Below are 21,825 nucleotides of genomic sequence, written 5' to 3'. Positions count from 1 at the left end.
TGTTGGTTATTTCTCTTGATGCCCATTCATGTTGCCCTGTCTTGTTTGCTCAGTTATTTATGCTGTATACTCACATCTAAGGTAATTCTCATTTTAAGAACAGATCAACTTTCTATTTGTTAAGTTATGGTCTTTGGTGTCCTAGCCCAAAAGGTGGGAGTTTTGTTAGAATCCTCCAAAATTGGCATTTCTGGACCCCAACCAAGTTCATCTCCCTAGCTCTGTGAGGCTGTCCAAAGTGTTGTTCAAACTTTTAACTTCCTGTTGTGGAATCAGTAAACATTCCTATGTGTTTAAATGGTTCTAAATGACCAGATCACTACTCCCGAGTTTCTGCCTCCTGCTACGTTTTGACATAGAAATTCATCACTGCTTTTTTATTTTTCTGGTAACTTAAAGGAGATATGTTTTATATTTTGACCAATTTTTCAGTCATCATTACCAAGAGAATTGTCAGCATTAACCTTTTCCACCTTTATGCTTTTTTCTCATAACCCTTCACTCACTTTAATATGGCTTCTGCCTTATTTCATTGAGGCTTTTATTAATTTTGCCACCAACATCCTTGATGTTGCCAAATCTAATGGACCCTTTTCAGTTTTCATGGTTCTCATCTTCTCAGCAGCAATTTGACATAATTCTTGTCTTACAGTACTTTCTATATCTTAAGGTTTGCCTTCTGTATCTTAAGATTTTCTACTATCTCAAAGACAGTCTTCAGTTTTACTAACACTTCTCTATCCAATCTGTATTTCCCTGTACATTTCTTATAAAAAATTTTACATAAATGTGATCATAATTGCTTCATTTTTACTAACACTTCTCTATCTAATCTGCTAAAACTTTTTTTTCCCTTGAATTTGGTTGCCCCCACCCCATTGTCAACCTCATTCTCCACCCCCATTCATGTTAAGCTGTTTGTAACCTTATGTATTTCTCTCCATGCTTGTATAATCATATACAGAGAAAAAATATGTATAAAGGTATAATACAGGTTACATAGAGTGTCTTTTTTTGTTGTTTTTTTGCTTTAGCTTTTTTAAAAACAAAATTGGATTATTATGCCCATTCTTCTGCAACTTGCTTGTTTTCGTTGTTTTTTACTTTAAGTATTTTAATTTAATTTAAAAATACTTATGGACATCTATCTCTCCAGTTCATTCTTCTGAATGGTATATCATGGTATATAATAATTTATTCAGTTGTTTCTCTGTAGATGAGCATTCACAATTTCCAGGTTTCCCCCCCACCCCACTATGCACAATGCTGCAGTAAACCTCCCTATAAAAATTTCCTTATGCTGATACTGATGGCTTTGTTTTTGTTTGTTTTGTCTTTTTAGGGCCATACCTGCAGCACATGGAGGTTCCCAGCCAGGGGTTGAATCGGAGCTGCAGCTGCCGGCCTATGCCACAGCCACAGCAATGCAGGATCTGAGTGGCATCTATGACCTACACCAGCACTCATGGCAGCACCAGATCCTTAACCTACTGAGCGAGGCTTGGGATCAAACCCATGTCCTCATGGATACTTGTCAGGTTTGGTACTGCTGAGCCATAGTGGGAACTCGCCTGATGGCTTTGTTTTTATGGGACAGTTTCCCAGAGAGAAGAGTGTGGCATGAGTGTGGTTGTGTGTGTGTGTGTGGGGGGGGGGGTTGCTTTGTAAAACTTTAAGTATGCTTTAAAATCTTGAGGAAAGTTAATCAGTCACACAGAATATAACATAAATATGTAAAAATCATATAGATATATAGCTTCATTAATTTTCAACCTCAAAAAGAGCATGCACATCAAATAGAAAGTTTCCAACATGGAAATTTCTCTCATGTTCCTAATTAATAATCCCCTCCAAAATGAACATTATGTGGACTTCTAAGACTACGTATTAGTGTCTGCCTATTTTTGAACTTATATAAATGGGATTTTTAATTTCATCAATGTCAAATGGCTATCCTAAAAACTTACATTACGTATTTTTATCACCGAAGTGTGAAAAGGTACCCTTTCTTCCACATCTCAGACAGTGCTGTCATTGCTCTTTTAAATCTTGTTTATGGTTTTCATTGCTAAGAAAAGAAATACCCTTTAACTATAAACTAATTTGAGCATTTAAAAAGAATATTTGTTGGCTATTTAGATTTCCTTTTCTGTAGGTAGGCTGTTCATATCCTCTTTCATTTTACAATTAGCCTGATTTTTCTTATCAATTTTAGGGTCTCTCTATACACACACACACGCAATCTCCTTGGTCATCTATATTATAAGTCCTTTCCCCAAATCTATTGTTTGTACATTAGCTTTGCTTATGGTATCTTTTACCATACCACTTTACATTTCTAGATAGTCAAATATGTATGTCATTTGTTCTATAGCTTTAGGATTTCCTAACTTAATGAAGATCTCCTTTGCTCAAACACTGTAGCCCTCTGGGGTTTAATCTTGGGCTCCCTTCTTCTTTTTTTTTTTTTTCCTCTCATCAACCTAGTTGATGTTATTCATTCCCATTGCATTGAATCTCCTCTAAACACTGATGATGCTCACATGTATATCCCATCCCAGACCTCTGCTTGGAGCTGTAGTTATACAAATCTCACCCCTTGCCATCTGTGAGGGCCGTGCTAGGTCTTAGGGGATAGAGCGGTATGTGGTGCCTACCCTCAGAGCTGATTAGAGGAAGCAGATGCTATGTAACATGGAAGCAATGACTGGAAGCTTGATGATGTAGTGCACATTTTGTACTGCTATCAGGGAAAGACTACAGCCAAAGGATTACATATCTTTAGAAAATGAAAACATTTCAATGGAAAGATAGGCAAAAGATATGAAAAGGTTATTCTTGGAAAAGGAAACCTGAATAGCCAGTAAACATGTATGACACTCAACTAGTTAATTGGAGAAAATTAAAATGAGATAAGCATTTTAAAAAAATGATTGTAATGGCAAAACTCTAAAATCTTAAATATCAAGTTTTAAAGATACGAAGGAAAGAATTCTGCTTGCTGATCAAAGTTTATAGTGGTACAACCACCTCTGAGAGCAATTTGGCAAAAAGGAGATGCACCTCCTTTTTCATTTAGAAGTTCCACTTCTGAGTATACCTAGACAGTGCTTCTCACTCAGTCTTTGATGCACATAAAAATCACCATGGGGTCTTGTTAAAACTCAGGTTATGATTCTGTAGGTTGGAAAGATCTGAGATTCTTAATTTCTAACAAGCTCCTAGGTGATATCATTGTTGCTGCTCCAGGGACACAGTTTAAATAGAAAGACAAGGCCTAAGAGAAACTGGAGCATATCCTCAGGGGACACACAAAGAGACACAAAGATGTTTATTACAGCTGTGATGGTATTAATGATCATCTGAAAACTACTGAGGTGAGTGGATGGCTAAATTCCTGCAATTGAATGCAAGAGTTAAAAGGACCTGGAGTTGGGAGTTCCCCTCATGGCTCAGTGGTAACGAACCCAACTAGGATCCACGAGGATGTGGGTTCAATCCCTGACCTTGCTCAGTGGGTTAAGGACCCGGTGTTGTTGTGGTGTAGGTCACAGATACAGCTTGAATCTGGCATGGCTGCAGCTGTGGCAGAGGTTGGCAGCTATAGCTCTGATTTGACCCCTAGGCTGGGAACCTTCCATGTGCCATAGGGTTCCAAAAAGCAAAAAAAAAAAAAAAAAAAAAAAAAAAACCTGGAGTTACATGTATCAACCTGAATAAATGTCAAAACCAATATTGAATGGAAAAATAGCAAGTTGCTAGAAAACTCCATAGAATGCAACTTTTTTTTCCCCATACCCAGGGCATGTGAAAGTTCCCAGGCCAGGGATCAAACCAGGGCCACCGCAGTTACCCAAGCTGCCGCAGTGACAATGTTGGATCCTTTACCAGCTGTGCCACAGGAGAACTCCTAGAATGTAACATTTAAAATTTAAAATAACTATTTTTCAGGGAAATATGTCTACATAGTGCATGGGAAAGATAAAAGAGTAAGTCCCTGATAGTGGTTACTTGGGCACGGGAGGGGTGTGGGAATAGGGGGGGGCACATGATTCTTCAGCTGTAGGGCTTTAGTTATTAAACTGGGTGATAGGTATACCCAGCTAAAAAATACACCTTGTTATTTTCTGTTTTCTGTACATCTAAAATATCTCATTAACAAAACAAATAGCCGTATTTTTTAGGTTGGAGAAACTGAGGCTCAAGAACTTAACCTTGCATGCCAAACTTCAAACCTAGGCTGTACTCCTTCCTCATTACCATGCTGCTTTGAATGAACAAAACAAAAAACATGGGCTCACCAAGTCAAAGGCAAACTACGTTCCCAAGGCTGGATCTCCAAAAGACTTACTCAAACTGGATCCCCATGTTTGCTGAGGTACACAGTACATACTGCAAAGCACAGTTTTGACATGTAAAAGGGCCTAAAAGTAATTGCTTTGCTTGCAGACGTGGAACAAGACATTTTCGGCACCAGATAAATTATGGCCATTAAAAGAAGCCCTTTATTCAAGGAAAAAGAAAACCACAAAACCCAAACACTTGAAAGCAAACCCCAAAACAAGTTTAATAAGCCTCAGAAGAGTCCCTCTTAGTTCACTTCCTGGCAGTGAAGGAAAATTTGTGGGTGGAGTCGGGAGATTAGGGGATAATTTTTGTAAAGGTGGCATGCTGACCTGCCAGTCATTAAGACTTCAGATAGGAGTTCCCGTCGTGGCGCAGTGGTTAACGAATCCGACTAGGAACCATGAGGTTGCGGTTCGGTCCCTGCCCTTGCTCAGTGGGTTAACGATCCGGCGTTGCCGTGAGCTGTGGTGTAGGTTGCAGACGCGGCTCGGATCCCGCGTTGCTGTGGCTCTGGGGTAGGCTGGTGGCTACAGCTTCAATTCGACCCCTAGCCTGGGAACCTCCATATGCCTCGGGAGCGGCCCAAAGAAATAGCAAAAAAAGACCAAAAAAAAACCAAAAAACAAAAAACAAAAAAAAACAGACAAAAAAAAGACTTCAGATAAAACAAATGCCACAGGAGGAAATCAAAGACTTGTTTTACTTTATGTATTATGGTTGTACTCATGCGTATGGAAGTTCCTGGGCCAGGGGTTGAATCTGAGCTGCAGCTGTGACCTACAGCAGAGCTATGGCAACGTCAGATCCTTTAACCCGCTGCTTGGGTCCTCTGCAGTGACCCAAGCTGCTGCAGTTAGATTCTTAATCCACTGCACCACAGTAGGAACTCCCAAAGGTTGATTTTAACATGCTCACTCTGCCACCACGCCATGTTGCCTGCCTGGGCCACCTCCCCTCACTGCTCTCCTGCCACTTAGTTCCTCTGTCCTGATGTTAGAATATGGTTGTGCCTCTGATCTGTCCCAAATCTCTTAGAAATATGTGAGCAGCAGGGAGAGAGTAGTAAAGCTCATGGATTTAGTGTCAGTCAGAGAAACCTTAGTTTCAATCCTAGCTGTAACAGTACTAAACAGCTCACTAGACTTGAGACAGTGTCTCTAGGCCAGTGCGGTCCAACAGAACATGGTGTGATGATGGAAATGTTCTGTGTCTGCGCTGTCCAGGGTGGTAGCCACAGCCTCCCGTGACTACTGAGGACCTGAAATGAGGCTAGTATGATAGAGAAATTGATTTCTTAATTGCATTTTGTTTTAATTTAATTTGAATAGCAACATGACTAATGGCTACCATAGTGGACAGAACAAGTCTACAAAATAGAGAATTCCTCCTCTTATGGAGGATCCCCCTGAGATAATGGACATGAAATACCCTGATAAAAATGCTACTTTTGTGTGTGTGTGTGTGTGGCCACATCTGTGGCATGTAAAAGTTCCCAGGCCAGGGACTGAACCGGCATCACAGCGATAACAACCCCGGATCCTTTCACTGCTAGGTCACCAGGGAACTCCAGAAGGCTCTACTATTAAACTATATCCTGCCTTGAAAAACCTTCAGAGAAGAGCACCTTATATACCACCTGCTTTAAACTAGAGAGATAACCTATCTGCGTAGGTTAAAAATAGACAAAGCCACCATTTTTAGAAACACTAATCAAGCCATACCAATTGTGTTTTATAGTATTTATTATAGTAAAAGTTGCTCTTGTAAAACATTAGTGATTTTGGTCCACAACTTATTTTCCATTTAACTTTAGAACATTTTACATTATTTATAAAATAAACTGCAATTCTTATGATACATAATTTTTTTTCCTGACCCTTGGAACACTACAGTTTCAAGTAATTAAAAAATAAAAACATGGCAACTAAATGTACTGAAAAGTACATACTGGACATATTTAATTACCACAGTAATTTAAAAGTCTTGATCTTTACTTCTTAAGATTAAAATTCATTAATGTGAAGTCATTAAGGAATTTCTGCGATTTCTCTATTATCCACAATGAGTGTATGAATAATCCCTTCTTTCCGCTTCCCACTACTGACGGCTTTTATGTAACAGTCATGGTTCCCAATACTGAAGTGAGTTTCAGTCCCATCATCTACAAACTCGCCCTAGGCAAACAAAAGAAGGAGGAGTTAGTGTTCCAGAAGTATTTATCTGTCTAGAGCATTAACACCACCTAAAAAGGGTAGTATAATGAAGCACATACTAGTTCAATGTTAAGCTTTGCAAAATTAAAGTTAGATGCCTGTATTTAGATACTTTAATATCTCTGTTAAGAATTGAAAGTTTCTTACTTTGTACTCTGTATAATCTTCAAGAATCTTCAGTTTCAGAGGGGAAAAAAAGGACACATGGCTGTCTATAACATATTCTATGTAGACAATATAGACTTTTCAGAAGTAAAAATGATAAACCTGATAGCATTGTGATTTATTCTATATGAAAATGATTTACATGCATTATTTCATTGTATCTTCATAATAAGCTGATTGCAGTATGGTTATTTATTTATTTTTGCTTTTTAGGGCTGCACCCGCAGCATATGGAGGTTCCCAGGCTAGGGGTCAAATCGAAGCTGTTGCTGCCGGCCTATACCACAGCCACAGCAACACCAGATCCGAGCCACATCTGCGACCTACACCACAGCTCACGGCAACACCGGATCCTTAACCCACTGAGCGAGGCCAGGGATCAAATCTGCAACCTAATGGTTCCCAATTGGATTCATTTCTGCTGTGCCACGATGGGAACTCCTGACTGCAGTATGATTATTATCCACATTTTATATATGAGGAAATTGAGGCACAGAGTGGTTAAATAACTTGCTGAAGGCCCCCTTCAGTAAGGGATGTAACCATCCTGAAAATCTGATTCTCCAGGGTATAGGTTGCTTATAATAAATACCAAACACTACTAAGTCTAGACTTGCTCTGCCCAGTACAGTAGCTGCACATGGCAATTACGCATAAAACGTGGTGAATCTGAAGTGAGATATATTGTTTAAGTATAAAATAAACATTGGATTTGGAAGACTTAGAATGAAACAAAGTAAAACAAGGAGCTCCCTCTGTGGCACAGTGTGTTAAGAATCTGACTGCAGTGGCTTGGGTCACTGCAGAGGCACGGGTTTGATCCCCGGTTCTGCACAGTGGGTTAAAGATCCAACATTGCTGCAGCTGTGCTATAGGTGGCAGCTGCAGCTCGGATTCAATCCCTAGCCTGGGAACTTCCATATGCCGTGGGTGCAGCCATAAAAAAATTTTAAAGAGTGTAAATAACTAGAAACTTTATATTTATTACATGTTAAATACTATTATTACTGGTTTAAATCAAATTTTTATTAAGATAAACTTCACCTTAAAACTTTTAAAATCTGGCTACTAGAAAAGTTACATATGAAGCTCCCATCTGTGGCTCATATTATATTTCCATTGAACGATACTGATCTAGAGTAAAAAGACAGGCCAAGATAGTACAGAGAAGGAAGAACAGGAGGCTTAGATAGGGATAAAAAGAAATTATGCCAGAAAGCAAAGGAAGCACCTTCAGACCTACAACTTGGCTCTGAGCTTCCTGGCAGCCAAAGTAGACAGAACAAGGCCTTGTAGCTAACATTATCTAACCAAAGAAGGCACAGGAGGCGTCAGGCAAGGAATCTGGCCAACACTGAGGTGTAGTGACCACCATAAGGATCGGGGGTGCTTTCCTAGAGTCCAGTGTGTTCTTTTCACCTTTTTTTTACACTGAGCTTTGAAAAAGCCTTTAGATCATACTTCCGTAAAAATCAATTTAGAGGGGAGGGCGAGGGTTGAATAAGGCAATCCCTGTAAGTAGCTTCATAGCAATTTGACAGATATATAATCATCTTGGTCATGATGCTTTGAGATGAAAAGGAAATGGAGAAAATAAGCAGTAACGCACAGGCACAATGAGCAGGTGTGCACTGTGCTGGGGAAGGCTGCCCAGATATGCAGCTGCCAAAACCACCCTGCAAACTAGGTTATAGTTACAATGAGGAGGCAACTGGCTGAGAAAGAGCTAGTGTCCAAACATTTGTGTTTCTTCATCAATTGCCAAGGTGCAATGACCTTGTAAATGGATATTATTTTCAACTTATTTACAACTACATTCTTAAAATAGCATTCTCTTTTCATTTGCACTGCAGAATTCCTGGAGGATGGGAAGGAATGTGATCCTAAACTGCTGAGTCTCCAGCTAGAGAATTTCAGGGTAGGAAAGAAAGCACGGGAAGGCCCACCAGGTGTGGCATTGGGCAAACAGTAGGTACCCCATCCATGTTAGTGGTAACTGAAGCTGGTGAAAAGGGGCCATAAAATACTGAAGAGCTCTCCAAGCCTCTCTACATAAAAGTCTCCATGGGTGGATTTAACTCGGAGGGTGGCTTGAGCTCTGAGGATCAAGTTTGAGCAAGCCTTGGTTAAACTTCCTTTCAAAAATTAATACCAGGGAGTTCCCGTCATGGTTCAGTGGTTAATGAACCTACTATTCCTGAAGACTCGGGTTCAATTCCTGGCCTCACTCAGTGGGTTAAGGATCCTGAATTGCCATGAGCTGCAGTGTAGGTTGCAGACACGCCTTGGATCTGGCACTGCTGTTGCTGTGGCTGTGGTGTAGGCCGGCAGCTAAAGCTCCAATTGGACCCCTAGCCTGGAAACCTCCATATGCCGTGGGTGCGGCCCTAAAAAGTCAAAAAAATTAATACAGGATTAAGAAACAGAAAAGCATTCATCTTTCTAACTTTGGATTTCTGGCTTGGGCACTTCCTTAAAAGCAGCTAGCTATAAGACCAAGAGGGTTCTCTCTAGTCTGCTGAAGAAATTCATCCTAGACCTTCCCTCCAAGCACATCTCCTGACCTTCCCAGACTCGTAACAGATAAGGGAGATTACGACAGCAACTACGTGCAAACTAGCTAAAACGTGCCAGGGGAAAAAGAGCCTAGATCTCCAGCCCTGGAGTTCATGTCCAAAGCCAGCATGAGAGGAGATCCCAGTGATGGTACACCCCCAGCTTGCCAGCTGACCTCATAAACAGGGGAGTTTCCACTCAGTGATTTCAGCTCCTAGTCCCACACCCCCTGCTGTCCAAGACTGTCTCTGCTTCACTTCCTCCCTATGCTGTGCTTCCTTCCCACTTGAAAAATTCACCCGTCTTCACCCCACCACAGTCATAGCGGTGCAAACAGTTGGCAGCTAAAGCCCAACACACTGGGGATTTATTTGTGCTCAGCTACAGAGTGGGGGAGCCTCCTGGCACTGCTAGTCTACAAATTCCACTTGTCTTCTGGGGTTTGTGACGGTGCCCCTTCCTGTCTGTCTGGGTGTCATCTGATGTTGTGTGCATCACTTCTTTTCACCACTTTCGCTTTTAGAAAAGTACCATCTTCTTTGAGGGTATGCTGTAGAGGCTTTCTATTCAGAGGTGCAACCTGTGGACCCGCAGCTCTGGCATCAGCCAAGGACATGTTAGTATATGCATTTTAACAAGATCCCAGCTGATTCTATGCAGGCAAGTTTGAGAAACAGTGGTGTATAAAGCACCACTTTCACATAGATAAACACAGGAGGATGCAACCTCTGGGGAGGAATTTTTTAAATGTGAGAACTCTTTGTAGGACAGAGCCCGGTCCAGGAGAGGAAAGGTAGAACGTGAGGTTGGTACCAGTCATGACAAACTCCCACCGCCCCAGGCACTGCCCAGGAAAGGTCTTCAGATTTTGGACAGTACTTCATCTCTTCTTTGTTTTTAACCAAGAGGATCTTCATTAATTATAAAATCTCCATAATAAGGAAACACAGCAATGTTTCAACTCTTTTTTTTTTTGCACATGCGGAGAGTAGTCAAAAGGTCAACTTACTGCCGTCTCCATTTTTTTACCATTGCACCAGACATCCATAGTGTCTTTTTCTGTAAAAGCAACAGATTGAAAAAATTACTATCTATGATTTAAAGATAAAGTTAACTCTATTATTTTAAAAGATTGAAAACCTGGATTTCGAAAATTCCACTAACTTTCATGGCTTTGAAACTCTTCTAACTTTGTTTTTTGTTTTTTGGTTTTTTTTTGTCTTTTTGCTATTTCTAGGGCCACTCCCATGTGGCATATGGAGGTTCCCAGGCTAGGGGTCCAATCGGAGCTGTAGCCACCGGCCTACACCAGAGCCACAGCAACGCGGGATCCGAGCCGCGTCTGCGACCTACACCACAGCTCACGGCAACACCGGATCGTTAACCCACTGAGCAAGGGCAGGGACCGAACCCGCAACCTCATGGTTCCTAGTCGGATTCGTTAACCACTGCGCCACGATGGGAACTCTGAAACTCTTCTAACTTTGAAGCAATTGTGTTTATTCTTCATTCAGACAAAATCAAAATGAAACCAGTCTTTTAAGAGAAAATTGTGATCCCAATAAAAATTTGGGTGTCATACGAGCTTTGGGTGTCATAATGGAGACAGAGAAGAGGGACCTGGGTATGCATGAGGGGTCCAGGGGTCAAATGTGCCTAGAGGTCAAGGCCGAGAAGCCTGTATGCTGACAAGCTGTCGACACCAGGAACAAGATTTTTTACTCCCTGCACCTCGAGATGGAAGCATTATTTAGAAAGTCCAGGAGTTCCCGTCGTGGCGCAGTGGTTAATGAATCCAACTAGGAACCATGAGGTTGTGGGTTTGGTCCCTGCCCTTGCTCAGTGGGTTAACGATCCGGCATTGCCGTGAGCTGTGGTGTAGGTTGCAGACGCGGCTCAGATCCTGAGTTGCTGTGGCTCTGGCGTAGGCCGGTGGTTACAGCTCCGATTCGACCCCTAGCCTGGGAACCTCCATGTGCCGTGGGAGCGGCCCAAGAAATAGCAAAAAAGACAAAAAAAAAAAAAAGAAAGTCCAGAGAGGACTTGGAGCTGAGCCAGAGGGGCCCATGTGATACGGGAGGGATCACCCCAATGGCATCCTGTCTAGGAAGCATCCTCGACCAGTTGATGGGAAACCCAGCTCATCCAGACACGATCAGGGCACACCATGTTAAAATAAACCCCAATGGTGGTGACAAGTAGAATTCTGTTTAGTAGGCCTACTGAGCATGTATGTGCATGTACTCAGATTTTCTATAATAGCTATTATTTACATGCCTCTCAACATCATCGCTAATCCAGAAGCCATAAATGAAACCACAGGCAACTGTGCAGAAGGAAGCAACAAGATAGACGAAAGAATCCCCAAACAGCAGCCCCAGTTCTAACCAAACATCTGGGGGGGGAGGGGGGCAGATGTGAAGAGCATCTGGACCAGAAGGGGGTTTTCCACATCCTGACAGTGGATGGAGTGTGGGAGAAGCATGGAGGGGTCTGAAAGGGCTACAGCAGTCTGGGCCCCAGGACCCCTCAGACGGAAGCTGCCAAAGCTCCCTTCCAATACATCTACATTCAACCAGTTCTGTAGAGTCAGCTACCAATTTACAGGAAATATTAAAGTCAGAAAAACAGAGGAATGCAATCAATAAAATCCAGACCACAGCAAACTCAAGAAAAACTGACCCAGCTTCCTCAGTTAATAAACTATACGAGAGTTATTAGTTTCTTCTTTTTTTCAACTATGTGCATTTAATACTTGATAAACATATTTCATTCTTTAAAAACATTTTTTTAAAGCTATTTGCTAGCATTCATTTAGACTGCAGACTGTCCCGACAGCCCCAAGACTAGCCACTTTAAAGGTATCGGCAAAGTGTCTTTATCTGTGTATCCTCAGGTACATTAACTGCCGCTTAGGAGGCACTCAATATTATCCAAATAAATGAATCAATGAATCAACAAGATGATCTAAATAGTCTTAACTCAGTGATATGAGAAGCAGGAAATACAAGGAGTAAACCAGAAGAGAGAAAAGGTAGTAACTAGTAAATATTTGTCTTGCAAGTTTTGTAAACCCAATAGAAACAGAACACAGACCAATCTGTGACAACAGAACTTAGCTGAAAGACCAATGGCCTACTTTTTATTTTATTTTATTTTTTATTTTTTTTTAGGACCACACCTGCAGAATATGGAGGTTCCCAGGCTAGGGGTTGAACTGCTGCCCACAGCCACAGCCACAGCAAGGCAGGACCCAAGCCATGTCTGTGACCTACACTGCAGCTTACAGCAACACCGGATCCTTAACCCACTGAGCAAGGCCAGGGATCAAACCTGTATCCTCATGGTTATTAGTCAGATTCGTGTCCACTGTGCCACAATGGGAACTCCCTAATTTTTATTTTTGATTTACTTTATGTGGAACTTACTTTGATGATTATGATCTGCAAAGTCCTAAACCTACCGCCACCTAGAGAAAAATCCCCTTCCCAATGATGGATTTTAAATTTCCAATGGCCCTTAGACATGCTTTTAAAGAGAAATATCAAATAACAACAAATGTCTAGGTCACATTTCTTTTTTTTAACCATCCTCAAATCCACCACTATAAAAGCTGGCTTTCATATATTTTATATATTAATCAGTCGATTCAATGAATGCTTCATTCCCACAGGACATATGAGAAATACACCTGCACTTACACTCTCTCCTATTCAAAGTTCCCATAAAAGGTCTGGACAGTTAGAGGAACTACTTAAATGGCCACCATAAAAAAAGCCAATAAATTCTGCAGAAACTGCTCTTACTTACCCAACACAACTCTAAAGTCCTCATTATCCAACTGCAGTACCCAAGTGTTGGTGGTTTTTGATCTGCTCTCCATATACTTCTTGAGACTCTTCCCATTAATTTCCAGAGTATATTCATAAGCAAAACCACTGACAGCATCTATATTTATGGTTGCTTTTGTCTTTGCAGCTCCAACACAGAAGGTTTCTTTGCCCACTAATTTGAACATCCATTCTTTTCTTATCTCTTCCTAAGTAATAAAATACAAAAGTTAAAAATACACAAGTGGAAAAAATTTAATATTTAACTTTAGAAATAATATAATTAAAGGGAACAAATGATAATGCTATTTATATGTAATTTTATTACTTCATGATGCAAGGGTTTTAGAAAATAAAGGCATTTTCAAGTTTAAATATTATGTGTTACAGACTATAAATTCCATAACTATTATTAGTTTTCTTTGTACATCAAAGTGATATAGGCCAAAATATAAAAAAGATAACCACTGTAGGAGAAAAGCCTTAAATTCACATATGAAGAATCTACATTAACAAAATCAGGCTTCTCTGTACATTACATTTACAAAGTAACATTTTTTTCCCCTACCTTCCCATCTACATATACCACTCTTTTGCCTGATGTGGTCCCATGTTCAAATTCAATCTTATGAACTCCATCACTTAAAGCAACATCCCAAACGGCTACGAGATCTGTCATTTTTTCCAGGCTATAAGGAGGGCTAAGGAAATAAAATTAAGCAATTACAATAGGGCAATGCAGTAACAGAATAACCAATTAATCCTTCCAAGAAGAAAACATCAGATTTTTTAAATATTTAAGTGATATTACCTAAGAAAGTCTACTTACAATACATGTAACTATCTTCTCTATCTTATGCATTCTTCTTTTAAGATGAAATTACTATATATGGGTATGGTCGGATAATTCCAAACAAAGTCACCTTAATATTAATAGGATTAAGAATCAATTAGTTGATCCACAATAGTATTCTAAGCTAAGCCACAGAATAATGCTTGGAAAGGTCAGGAAAAGTTTCTAATTCTCCCTCCTGTCATTTATAAAATAAGTATTTAATTTTAGTTTCTCTTTTTCAGATCCAATCATTCTAAAGCAAGAATTTTCAAAACCTTTCATACTTAAACCAATAACTAGGGATTTGTTTTAACAAAAAAGGTTCTAATTTGTAATACAAAGACTGAGAAAAAGAAAAGTCATGAAAGAACTGTCCTATAATAGAGATTAAAATGTTATGGAAGATAATACACTTGTTATTATTACAAGAAATCTTATTTAAAATGTAAAGGATTTCTGTTTCGTCAAGTTTCTGGCACAATTTACATATATATATATATATATATTTTTTTTTTTTTCCTCCTTTTTAGGGCCGCACCTGCAGCATATGGAAGTTCCTGGGCTAGGGGTCGAATTAGAGCTGCATCTGCTGGCCTACACCACAGCCATAGCAACGCCAGATCCTAGCTGCATCTGCAAACCACACGACAGCTCACGGTGATGCTGGATCCTTAACCCACTGAGTGAAGCCAGGGATTGAACCTGCATCCTTATGGATACTAGTCAGTTTCATAACCTGCTGAGCCACAACAGGAACTCCTAAACAATATTTTTATATGTATTTTTTTTTTTTTTGGCTGCACCTTCAGCATGTAGAAGTTCCCAGAGCAGGGATTCAACCTGAATAGTAGGTGCGACCTGAGCCGTAGCTGCAGCAACACTAGATCCTTCCTTAATCCACCACGTGGGAACTTCCTATATTGATATTTTGATATAAAATATATCATATATGTATCCTACATGACTAACATATTATATATAATGCATATATAATATATAAGCAATATTTTGATATTGATAGAGATTTTTTGCTTTGGGAGAAGTAACATTTCTTACAGTAATGATCATAGCTAACGGTTATTCAGTATTTACTGTGTGCCAGTCACTCTTCTAAGGGCTTGACACATTAACTCAAAGAATTCTCACCATGAGAGGGCTACTATTATCATCTCTGTATATAAATGAGGAAACTGAGGATCAGAGAGACTGTTTGTCTAAGGTCACAACGACAGTATGGCAGATGGGATTTACTTTATTTATTTATTTTTTTGCTTTTTAGGGCCGCACTTGAGGCATATGGAAGTTCCCAGGCTAGGGGTTGAATTGGAGCTAAGCTGCCAGCCTATACCACAGCCACAGCAACACAGGTGACCTACACCACAGCTCACAGTAATGCTGGATCTGTAACCCACTGAGCAAGGCCAGGGATTGAACCTGCATCCTCATGGATCCTAATTGGGTTCGTTAACCAGTAAGCCATGAAAGGAACTCCGGGCAGGTGGGATTTAAACTTAGCACTCTTGGCTCCAGAGTCTGTTCTCTTCACTACATCCTACACTTCATTCACTTGAATCTCCCTTGTATGCTTTAAATCAGAGATGGGAAACAGGTTTTATATCATTTTAAAGTGATTGCCAAGAACTTTGTCCTGAGAGAGATCTGGAGACCTTATATCCAGTTCTGTGGGAAAGGATGCCAGGGTAGTGGTGACCACCAGCATGCCACCCTTGCTCAAAAATCACAGAAAAGCAAAACTATGCATTCTGCAATATTATAAAACATGTCCTTAAAAAGTAGCCAGGATAAATACTCTTCTGAAGGATTAAAACCATCTTGGAAGATTCATAAGCCAGTTTTATTGTAAAATAAAACATTTACCTTTCGTCATCTTCAAAGATAGGACTGTCATCTCCAGATGCCATGGCTGGCAAAACAGTCTTTAATCCAATTAGCGGCCAGGAAAGAAAAAAGCAGAATTGCAGCAAAGAAAGATTGAGAGCAACAAAGATGACATGTGCAAAGGATTTTTCTAACTTTGCAATCCTTTTCTTAAATTGCATGCAGTTTCTGATGAAACAGCTTTTACATACAATAGAATTGCAATCTCTAATTTTCAGGGAAAGAAGTTAAATCATGCAAATTAGCCACATTTTTCCTGTTATGGATTTATAATTTCCTAAAACTAGAGAATAGACTCTAGTTTACTTCAAGGATCATACCACGTCAGAGCTGAAAGAGACCTAGAGCTCCTCTGGGTCCCGTGCTTCTCAAACTGAGAAGAAGCCCCAAGGGTATGAGGCAGTAGGTCAGGGAATACATAAAACTCCAAGATAAACAGAATGCATCCTCTGGAAGCATCAATGTTACAGGGTGATAAAAAATTTAAAATGCAATCTTCATATTAAATTTTAGAAAGCTATATTATTGTGGAATATGTAAGTTTAAAATTTTTTTAGGATAACTTCAGAGAAATGTTGAGCTTGCAGGAAGCAGCCAGGGATATGTTAGTTTGCTTTACGAAGCTAGTTAGCTAGAACAAACTTAATTTGCCCACTTACTCAAGCCCACTTATTTTACTATTGCCAATAATGAATCCACAAAAGTTACATGGTTTGCTCAGGTCACTAGAGGTGCCCAACTAGAGTTCAAAACTCCTGTGTAATTAACTAAACAGAATCTGGGCTGTAATGCTAATTAAGTTTTACTGCAATTAGAAGCACACACAATACTCACATGCATAGGAAACCCTCCACATTTAAGAATTTGGGAGTAGCAGTTGTACCTCTGTCAAACCTATTGAAAAATAAGTTCAAATATCTTTTGCTCCTAAGATCTACTCTCGTCTAGCCTTTGCCTTATAAATGTTCAAGGATGCTTTCTCCTTGTAAAAATGGGAGATTTGTCAACTTTTTTAAACTGGAAACAGCTAGAAGCCACAAACCGCTTTTTCTTTTTGTTTTTTTTTTAGGGCCATACTTGTGGCATAGCTGCAGCATATGGAAGTTCCCAGGCTAGGGGGCAAACCGGAGCTGCAGCTGCCGACCTAAAGCACAGCCACAGCAATGTGGGATTCAAGCCTCGTCTGTGACCTACACCACAGCTCACAGCTATACAGCTGGCCTATGCCACAGCTACAGCAACACCAGGTCTGAGCTGTATTTGCAGCCTACACGGCAACTTGGAACAACACTGAATGTTTAACCCACTGAGCCAGACCAGGGATCAAACCCACATCCTCATGGATACTAGTCAGGTTCATAACCTGCTGAGCCACAATGGGAACTCCCACAAACTGTTTTTAAAAAGACATTAAAGAAGAGCTTAGCATCCATAAAAGCAATGCAATGGGCAAAGGAAAACTAACAATTTTAGAATTAAAACTAGGTTCAAAACACTTTGTATCTAAAATAAATCTCTTCTTTTTTTAATACCTTATATATCTGTGGATTTTTCTAGTTTTAAAAATATCTCCTAGGGTATCTCCCAGGAAAGTGGAGGGTATCCTGCAACTATAAAAGCAAAGAGAATAGACAGCAATAGAGGAAGCCAAATAGCATAATATAAACTTGGATAAGCATCCTTTGCAAATCAGAGTAGACTTTGGATAATACTCAAATTTTGCTCTACAACTTTTAGAGACTCCAGAAAGTTCAGTATTTCAGCATTCAAACTTGAAAGAATTATCCAGTTTCACATTAAAAGGAACCTTAAATATTATCACACTAAGATAAGGCATGGTACCATCTGTGTGGTTTGTTTTGTTTTGTTTTGTCTTTTTAGGACCACACTGGCGGCATATAGAGGTTCCCAGGCTAGGATTCGAATTGGAGCTGTAGCCGCTGGCCTATGACACAGCCATAGCAACACTAGATCTGAGCCATGTCTGCAACCTACGCCACAACTCATGGCAATGTCAGATCCTTAACCTACTGAGCAAGGCCAGTGACGGAACCTTCATCCTTATAGATAATAGTCAGATTTGTTTCTGCTAAGCCACGATAGGAACTCCCAGGCATGGTCCATCTTAATCATAATAATATTTCATATAAAGTATAAAACAAATTAGAAGGGAGGTTAGAAATCAAGATCATGTAAAAAAAATTTTTCCCCTCAACTATTAAACATTTATTCGTACATTCAACATTTATTTATGGAGTGTCAGTTTAAGGTGTTGCAAAAGTTTTGGAAATACTGGTTATTCCACATCATGAATGTACTTACTGCCACTGAATTTTACATTTAAGAATGGCAAATTTTGTCATTTATATTTTACAACTTAAACTAATATTGTAATACACAAAAACACCACAAACCACCATTAGATTGTACCCTTTAAATGGTGAATTGTATAGTATATGATTAATACCTAGACAGTTATTATTAAAAAAAAAAAAAAAAAAGACCCCGGTGCCGGGCTAGTAGTGTTTCCTGAAATATGATTAAACCTATAAGAGATGATCACAGCTGTCTCTGTCCCTGATTTCTACCTCAGTCATTTGAATAATGAGAAATATCTATCACACACAGATCCCCAAGTTACAAATTGGACTTAATAAACACATGTCATATTCTAGATGTATCCACCATGCTCATAGTCATCAGCTGCATACACGCCAGGCAGTGACCTGGGCACTAAGCTCAAAGTAAGAGACTCTGGAGAGACCAAAAGATGATTACAGCACAGCCATGGGATTGTCCTTGGAAAGAGACGCAGTTAAAAACACAATGGGCCCTCAGAGAAAGGATCCAAATGGGTGGGAAGGCCAGGGAAGGCCCTGCTTTACAGCTTGGGAGAAAGGAATTAAGCCACTGTCATTTTTAAACTCTTACATGTACATTTAATTATCAGGATCATGTGACCAAACTGGAAAATGATCATTACAAAGAAAAATTCCCTCTATTTCAACACGAACTTTGAAAAATGTAAATGAAAAGGATGGAAACACAAATGCCATTTACTTTCACTGATAAGGACTATGTCACTCACTTGAAACTTTGTTTCAAAGAAAGCTTTTGCTTTTTAGGTCTGCACCTGTGGCATATGGAGGTTCCCAGGCTAGGGGTCAAATCAGAGTGACAACTGCCAGCCTACACCACAGCCATAGCAACACCAGCTCCAAGCTGTGTCTGCAAACTACACCACAGTTCACAGCAATGCCAGATCCTTAACCCATGGTTCCTAGTTGGATTAATTTCTGCTGCACCCTGACTGGAACTCCTCAAAGAAGCTTTCTGAGTGACATATCAGTGCAGTATCGAAATCCCTTCCCTAGCAACACAACATCCATGTTTCCGAGTATGACTTAAACATTAAAACATTTCCACTGTCTAACGCCAGCTTGAATTTTGCTTTAACTTAGGTTTAATCATATTGGAGACTGTAGTGGTTTATCCAAGTTAAACCTAAATCATTTTTAAAATTGCTAATGTACTCAGAGTTCCCTTCCCAGCAAAAGCTCTACGTGAAGCCAGCCACAAGGCAAAACAAAGATGTGTTGAAGCTGTCCCCTTGATCCCTTGTGAGGCACTGTGAAGTCCAGCAAGGTGTGAACCACTTATTCCCAAATGCGAGGCCCCCAAATGAGAATAACTTTTCTGAGCCAGGGACACCACAAGCATTACAAGGGATTCACTCTAAACAAATAATCATGCTCTAAACCCCTAGATGGAACTGTACTCAATGAACTGCTTTTCAAAATAGCTAAGAACTGAAAACCACCTGTATGTTGGCCATCAGGAAGATAATCCATTAAGTAAATCATGGTCCTGCCACTCGGGGCCGGGGCCAGGAGCGGTCACCCTGGCTCACACCGATGCAGTCTTGCGCGGCCAATAAAAAGGATGGAGGAAAACATTAAAAGCCACAGGCAGACACATGGGATGTACTAGGACAAAGAAGCCTAGCTGCAGCCCTTTATGATACAGGTTCTGCAAAAATACAGCCTGCTCATGTTTATAAGAGGAAAGAGACTGGAAAGAAATACGCCTTAATGTTAACCCGGTGACTTCCAGGAGTGGGGACTTGGTTCCTGCACTTCCTTCCTTGTGCTTTTCGGCTCCACTTTCCCGACGGCAACAAATATGAATTTATAGTCGGGAAGAGGCCGGAGTCGCGGTTCTCAAGGCCTGGCGAGGACCGGGTGCCCCGCCGCCTGCCCGGGTCTCCCCGCCACCCACCGCGAGACGCCAGGGCCCGGGTCTCACCGCGGGATCGCACCGCCACGGGGACGCCACCCACCGCTCGGCGCGCTGGCTCCCGCCGCCGCCTGGAGACGGCGACTGCCCGCGACGCAGCGGGGGCCGCGGGGGGTACGCGCGGGGGCTTCCGGTCCGGCCGGGCCGCCCCACCTGGGCCGCGGGGCTCACCTGTGCTCCGAGCGCCGCGGGTACCCGTGGGTTTCTCCGACTCGGCCACTTAGGCCGCGGGGCCTTGTCCCTTCGCCAAGAACCCGACGCAGCCTCCGCAGAAGCGAGCGAGAGCTCGGCAGGCCAGAGTCCCGAGAGCGCCGACTCTGTCGCGCTTCAGGTCCCCGGGGGTGCCTCGCGCAGGCCGTTGCCCGCCTCCCCGCGCAGCGACCCAACCCCCGCCCGCTGGCCCCGCGGCCAGCTTAGCGCCCTCACCCTCTCCCGAGACTCAGCGGTAAGAACCAGCTGATAGCCGGCAATGGCCGGACGCTGGGGTTAGTTAACTAGGTGGGCAGAAAACAGACCCTGCCTGCTCTGAAGCCGCCGGGCTGGGAAATCTGATCAAGGCATTCGCTCCTTGAAACCCAGTAAGGCTCTGGTTACTCCTTTAAAGAGCAAAACTCCTGGCGGGTGGGGGGAATGAGGCCCTATATATGATCTTGCTCTTGCTTCACCTGGCTTCATTTAACCCCTAAATGATGCAAGGCCCTTCTCGTCCCAGGGCCTCTGCAGATGCTCTTTGCCCGTTCTTGCCCGCTTCTTCCCTTAATTAACCTCCATTTTGTTGTTGAGATTGGTCTTCAAATATCGTTTCTTAAGGAAAATCGTCCTGGCCCCGAAGACTTGCAACACCTGTAATTCTCCTCAGTTCCCTTTGAGGTGTGCAAGTGTTTGTGTGATCTTTGCTAAAGGTGCAACTTAGACCTAGATCCCTGAAGGCAGGGACCATGGTCTCTCCAGCTCTTGTACCTCCACACATCTGCTAAAGAGTAGGCCCAGCAACAAAATAGGACATGTGAAAGGATTCTCCAGGGGTCCTGAGAGCCCTGAAGATTTGGAGGGCACAGCAGCATACAGGCCCCATTGTGTAATTTCTTCCTGCCCTTGATGTTAATGTAAAGAAGCCTTGTTTGACTTCTGGGATTGCTAGCACGGATGCTGAGCAAGTATGTCAGAGAAGGGGAGTTGAGAATAAGAAACAAATCTATTGCTTGGGTTAACTGGTCTGCAAAGTAGTAATGACTGAATTCCTGAATAGATTATGTCACAGGGATTCTGCTTACAGAGTGATTTTTTTTTTCACTTTTTTAGGGCCACACCTGCGGCGTATGAAAGTTCCCAAGCTAGGTGGCAAATCAGAGCTGCAGCTGCCGGCCTGTGCCATAGCCACAGCAACTCGGGATCAGAACCACATCTGCGCCTATACCACAGCTCACAGAAATGCTGGATCCTTAACCCACTGAAGAAGGCTAAGGATTGAACCCTCATCCTCATGGATACTAGTGGGGTTTGTAACCACTCCGAGAGCACTGATTTCTTATTGGCTATCCTATGTTGAAAGCTCCCCGACGACCAAGACTTTTCATATACATATTTTCTTCTGTGCCACTGTCTTGAATATTTTTCAATAAATGCTTGTCGGAAGAATGAATGAGGGGGGAAAGACATAAGGCCCCAGAGTGGAAATTTCCAG

At 41.5% G+C, this 21,825-nt stretch overlaps 1 protein-coding gene across 4 annotated transcripts; it reads right to left on the bottom strand.

Annotated features, from left to right (window-relative positions):
* Positions 1-6,071: 6,071 nt before the first annotated feature.
* On the bottom strand, positions 6,072-20,561 carry FAIM (Fas apoptotic inhibitory molecule). 4 transcript variants are annotated; one of them, XM_047783287.1, is made up of 6 exons: positions 20,313-20,561; positions 15,825-15,883; positions 13,680-13,812; positions 13,092-13,320; positions 10,291-10,340; positions 6,072-6,521 (listed from the first exon to the last, which is right to left on the bottom strand). In XM_047783287.1, exons 2-6 carry the CDS (start codon positions 15,866-15,868, stop codon positions 6,375-6,377), a joined length of 603 nt encoding a protein of 200 aa, XP_047639243.1. In that variant the 5' UTR covers positions 15,869-15,883; positions 20,313-20,561; the 3' UTR covers positions 6,072-6,374. The 4 variants fall into 4 exon arrangements, with proteins under 4 accessions (XP_047639243.1, XP_047639261.1, XP_047639252.1 ...); XM_047783305.1 differs by lacking the exon at positions 15,825-15,883 and having other exon boundaries at positions 20,313-20,551; XM_047783296.1 differs by lacking the exons at positions 15,825-15,883; positions 20,313-20,561 and adding an exon at positions 20,151-20,227.
* Between the last annotated feature and the right edge of the window lie 1,264 nt (positions 20,562-21,825).

The sequence above is a fragment of the Phacochoerus africanus genome, chromosome 1 (assembly GCF_016906955.1).
Source record: "Phacochoerus africanus isolate WHEZ1 chromosome 1, ROS_Pafr_v1, whole genome shotgun sequence".
NCBI lineage: Eukaryota > Metazoa > Chordata > Mammalia > Artiodactyla > Suidae > Phacochoerus > Phacochoerus africanus.
This window is presented reverse-complemented; position numbering and strand designations above follow the sequence as displayed.